The following is a 6,000-nucleotide window of genomic DNA, read 5'->3' as shown; positions in this document are numbered from 1 at the left end:
AATTTTCAGCCTTAAGTGTTACCACTAGCTACTACAGATTTGTAATTTTGATGATTGGGATCAGTCATCAGATTCACTCAATTGCGGTGGTTTATATATCCAAAACTGAGACTGATCCAACAAGATAGATCTAAATATTAATATTTTGGTCAAAATATTGTTGTTGGAAAGCATTGTGAGCCACTGTCCAAAGCAGGTTCCAACCATCGAACCACTCTTGTACCAGTGACCAACATATCCAAAAATCAAAAAGATCTAATGGTCAAATCTAAGTAGATCTAAGTTTTATTTTTCAAAAGACCCCACCTTAAATGCCTAGACATATTTATATATACATATGTGTATATCAAACAACTGGTCGCTAGAAGCCTTATCAAAGGGATCAAAGCCTAGATGGTGTCAATAGTTGGAGATATCAGAGGTGGCTGAGGTGGTTGTCATGTGTGATGGTGGAGCTTGGTGGCAATGGTGGCTTTGTGGTGGTTGTTCATGGTGGTGGACGACATTGCTTTGTCGCAGTTTGTAGAGAGGGGTGGTCGCACTTGTTTTTGATAGAGGGAATATTTACCAGGGAAGGAGAATTCGCACATGACTTGCTGGTTCTGTTCCTCTCTGTTCTTGGTGTACTAATTTGAACTGAATAGCTAATAGAATAATTTCATTTTTTTGAGTTGTTTTTGGTTTAAACTTCAGAGTTCAGTTGCACATCTCAGTCACTTGTGTGTTTGATCTCCTTTTCTATGATTCAAATTGGACATTTTGTTTTCCTTATTGTCAAGAAAATTCAAATCATTTTAGTTCTTGTTGCTAGGTTATGCTACTCCAGAATGGTGTGGTGTATTAGCTGTGCCAAAAATTGTGAGATCGAATCGAATGAATATTACTCGTGAGTACCTTAACAAGCTAGTTATTTTAATTTTCAGTTCTTATTTCTTGTTGGTTAATGCACTTTTAGACAACTTTTATCTCCTCTAGTGTTATAGCACTTGGTTGTGGCAGACAAACATTGGAGCTGATTACTAGTACTTATTCCTTTTTCTCAGATGGTGTTCTCGATGTGGGAGAGTTATTGATCAGGATAAATTTTCAAATGAACCAACATTTGTTAAAAATGCTGCTGGACAGGTGGACACTTTTTGTTTTTAATTCTTACATTGTACATCTTTTGATTAACATAGAATGTCAAAACATTTCCTGTAAGAGTTACTAAAGACATTCACATAATGTTGTTGAGCATTTGGTTTACATGCTTAAAGTATTCAGTCATCGTGAATAGGTTTGTTTGACAGAATTTTCAAACAACCACAAAGTGTGAATAGTATAAAATATTGCTTCAATGTTGCACACTCAAGAAATAAATGTATTATTTGCTTGATATTGTTTCTTTTGCTTTATGGATTTTGTACTGCCTCAATGTCCTAACTTTTGATTATTTCCAGAGCCAATTGACAGGAAATTTTGTAAAGACTGTCCAAAGTGACTATTCGGCTTCGCGGGAAAGGATTTTGAGGATTGGTATGTTGTGTTTTACATAGCATGTAAACCGCTAAACTAGAATGCAACTGTCGAATTTAGGCTATTTCTTCTCATTTAGTTTGGTTAGTCAATGCACTACAACTGTTTTTACTTGAAGTATAGCGTTGGTTGAGCATATTGTAACATACAAATGACTTGATGTAAGATTGGTGTGGGGACTACTCTCCTACAAGCATTGAGGTTAAATTTTTTATATTACATTGATGAAGTAGGCTTTTGGGATGCTGGTTACAGTTGGTTTTTTGATGGGTTTAAGTATCACTTTACTAGGGATTTTGCGGCAGCGGGATTGTATAGTGTTTGAAAGGAGAAAACAAGGTTGTTGGGGCCATGAACTGTACTTGAGAATGGTAAACTAGCAGTGACTTTATTGTTCCTTGAGTGTTTTGTTTGAATGGTCAAGGAGGGATAGCTTTGGTTTTGTAAAACATGAGTTAAAAAGAATGGTATAATACTTGTCTTTTTTTTTAGGATTTTTTGTAAACCATGAGTTGAAAAGAATGGTATAATACTTGTCTTTTTTTAAGATTTTGGAAGTTTGTAAACTAAGAAACATGGGTACAACCATATACGGATACATCCATGAACACAGATAGTGAGCAGCTAAGACACCATGGTTAGGGAAGAATAAAGATAGGGACCTAAGAGTATAAATGTACTATCCACAAGCTACCATAAATATTAAAAAACAACATTAGGTTGCATTAAATCACCATTGGATTTTCACTAGTGTTGCATCATTCATATACAATTACATCACAAATTTGAAATTTTTTAAAGGTAAATTGATGGATCACCTATGGAAAATCAGTAGTCATAACACAAGTAATATTATTACTGGATGCATCTGTTCAATCTTAAGACCTATTTTTAACACCTAACATATTCATGAAAAGGAGGGTTAACATTGCTGACTTTTAACTTTCAAATAGACAATTGCAATCAAGTGACGCATTACCATACGTTTGTCACGTATTGTTATGTTAGCTATGAATTTCATGTCTATATGGCTCTCACATATACAAATCCATTCGAATATGGGTGTGATAGAGCTCTTCTCTTTGATTGAAATAAAATGAATTCGGTAGGAAAAACTCCTAGTACAATTGGTTTACAGCCACTATGAAAAGAAAACAAACTATAGAACAAGAAGGACAATTAAGTTTATCTGCCGATTCGAGAGGGCCGAATTCTCTCCCAGATCTTCTCTCCAAAATTCTAGATGCCATTTCACCTTTTCTTCCTCCCTTTTATACCATTCCCTTGCACATTTTAGCCATGCGCCAATTGTTCATCTCTAACAGCTTAGGACTCTTTTCCCCCTGAGCCATTTTATTGGCTTGCCCCTATGGGGTCCTTGTTGGAAATGTATGCCCTAAAGACACGTTTTGTTTAATTTATGGTAATGATGTTTCTTTTACTCAGTTTATGGCACATATATTATTTGCATTTAATTGTTGGAAAAGTGTCCATGCTATTAAGTAAGTGATTCATGTGATGGGTCGTTCTTCACAGTTAGACATGAATCATGGGTACTTAATAAGCAAGAAAAATATTACTCTTGATCTTTTGATAGAACTGGGCATTCTATCATGATAAGATCATTGTGCAATAGATCCTAATGGAGGATGGCTTGCCTTAGCCAGTAAACAGTCCGTTTACTCTAATTGTACAAGCGCATTTGGAATGCGTAGAGTGGACCTGTGATAGAAGCTAATGACAAAGTACTAATTATCGTGGAGCTAGTCTATCACTGCTACTACGTGGACGAGTACTCTAATACTTGAGTATTAGTTGGTGGTCTAGTGAACCTAGAGCTATATTCTTAGATTCATTGTAGGTGAGGTCTATCAAAGATCAATATCCTTTTGAGTTGGGAGTATGGTTTCTAATTAGCTAAGACAGACTAATACAAGATAGTTTCTATGATTCACCCCCTTGTGATTGTCCAAGAATAATCAAATAATCCAGGGCCCTGGGAACGTGACTTAAGAGTGTGTGCTTCTGGGTAGCTCCCAGTGATAAGCAAGTACATTCAAGTAGTCACGGATTATTGGACTAGTGATCTAAGGATGGTAGAAATCATTTAGAGAGGCGTTAGTACATTATTCCTTTCTAAATGATGGGTGTTACACAGAGGGGTATTTTTGTCATTACACTAGTAGGTCAAAGACATGGCATATGCAAAATTATTCGTGGGGTCAGTGTTACCATATGGTGATAGTTGGAACACTTAGAATGACAAAATATAGCTACTAGGTAGCAGGGATATTTTGGTCATTTTAGTAGCCGTGAATAATTTGTCTTTTGGTCCCCGGGGTAGCTCGATGTAACTCATGTATTTTTTAATACATTTGGCTTGTTGGGTGAATTACATTGAGAGAGAATTATTTTATTCAGGATGGTCCATAATTAATTGGGCTAGAATAAAATAATAGTTCATTAGTTTAATTAATTAATTGGGCTAACCCAATTAGAAAATTAATTAAATGGACTTGGCCCATTAGGGTTTGGCCCACTAGGGTTTTAACCCTAGGGTTCTCCCTATATATATCTCTCTTTGGTTGTTTTTCTATCCAAGGTCATTTTTGCTCTTCTTCACCGAAGGGAGGCCACGAGTTCGAGTCATACTTCGGAAGATCGAAAGAGAGCCTCCAAGTTCTGATGCGAAGGAGCCGAAGGATTGCAGGACAGTCGTCGTCTCCACCACGCGAAGAAGCTCCCGCTCATCCTGCTCCTATCGCTCCATTTCGACCGGTAATCCGCCGTAAAAGTAAGTCTCCTAGATTGTAATCAATACGAGGAATAGTTTTGATTAAAAATCGCTTTCGTTGCATGCTATGTTTCCTCGTTTATCATCCTTCAGTCCTAATAACACTTTCTATAAGTCTCACCCTGTCCTCAAGGTGGAATTCTGGAAATTGAAGTAGAATCTGATGGTAGGGCTCCCATATTGCTTCCAATGGTGGTAGCCCCTTCCATTGAATAAGGGCGTCAAGGTTTCTTAAATTTTTCCTTGTGCCCGGCCTTATTCCCAACATAAACTTCATTGACACTTTCATTTCTAGCTTAGCTGAAAGCTGATCTGGAATTCCTAGTGTTTCCCTAATTGCTCCATTTTTTCCCAATTAGACCTAAGGGCTGGGTATCACCAAATAGGAATGAGCCCAGCCTACGTTCATAAAACAACATTTAGGATGCACTAAAGGCTTTATGAATTCACTATCATGCCCTTTGATCTCACAAATGCACCCGGAATCTTCCAAGCTTTAATGAACTAGATATTTGACCCTTACCTGCGTAAGTTTGTCTTTGTTTTCTTTGATGACATTCTTGTTTACAACCCTAGCTTTGACCACCATTTAACCCACCTTCGTATTGTCTTTGAGGTTCTTAGAACTCACCAACTATTTGTGAAATTGTTTAAGTGTACGTTTGTACAAGGGGAGGTGGAGTACTTAGGCCAAATTATCTCAGCAAAAGGGGTTAGCATTGATCTAAGAAGGGTTAGTTGGCTTAGGTCTACATCTGTGAAAGAATTGAGGGGTTTTTTGGGCTTAATGGGTTACTACCGCAAATTTATCAGGAACTATGAGGTGATTAGTCGGCCTTTAATAGAGCTTCTAAGGAAGGAAAATTTTGTTTGGAACCCAAAAGTCGAAGTAGCATTTGCAGGCCTAAAATCGCTGTGACTCAAGCTCCCGTCCTTGCACTACTAGATTTTGCCAAGCCATTTGTGGTTGAGATTGATGCCTATGACAGTGGGGTTGGGGTAGTGTTGATGCAAGAGGGACAATCGTTGGCGTATATTAGTCAAGGTTTGGCCCCTAAACACCTTGGATTGAGCATTTATGATAGGGAGCTGATTGCTATTTTGATAGCTATTGATAAGTAGCGTCATTATTTGGAGAACGATCCCTTTGTGATCAAAGAAGGGCTATGAGAGCTCACAATTTCTACTTCAACAAAGATTACATACTCACTTACAATGGAAGGGGGTTTCTAAACTCTTGGGATTGGATTATATGATCTAGTACAAGAAAGGCAAAGAAAACATGGTGGCAGATGCCCTTTCAAGAAGAGAAGAAAAGGGTGCCTGTAGAGCTGTCATGCCAGTCACCCCTTAATGGATGAAAGATGTAGTGCAAAGTTATGCGAATACTGAATGGTTGCAAAGGATGTTGCCTTAGTTGGCAGTAAATCCCATCAGACAACAGGGGTATACAATGTGTAATGGGCTGCTAAGATTTAATGGTCGAATTGTGATTGGGAATGATGTCCAATTGGAGTCTTAGATTATGCAAGCCAGTGGGAGGCCATTTGGGTATAAGGGTGACTTATTACCGAATTTGAAGTTTGTTTTATTGGCCAGGATTAAAGCGTGAGGTGGTCAAATATGTGATGGAGAGTGAAATTTGTCAGCATTGCAAACATGAATCAGTGGCAGTACTAGGTTTGTTACAA

General features: G+C 37.7%; 1 protein-coding gene across 1 annotated transcript in view; it reads left to right on the top strand.

The window, feature by feature from the left end:
- Nucleotides 1–465: 465 nt before the first annotated feature.
- Nucleotides 466–6,000, top strand: part of LOC127804451 (transcription factor IIIB 60 kDa subunit-like) — a 158,805-nt gene continuing 153,270 nt past the window's right edge. The window contains 3 exon segments of the mRNA XM_052341316.1: nucleotides 466–518; nucleotides 1,044–1,125; nucleotides 1,440–1,515. Coding sequence (XP_052197276.1) covers nucleotides 466–518; nucleotides 1,044–1,125; nucleotides 1,440–1,515 — 211 coding nt within the window.

Source organism: Diospyros lotus, chromosome 6, assembly GCF_014633365.1.
Source record: "Diospyros lotus cultivar Yz01 chromosome 6, ASM1463336v1, whole genome shotgun sequence".
In the NCBI taxonomy this organism is placed as follows: Eukaryota; Viridiplantae; Streptophyta; class Magnoliopsida; order Ericales; family Ebenaceae; genus Diospyros; species Diospyros lotus.
This window is presented reverse-complemented; position numbering and strand designations above follow the sequence as displayed.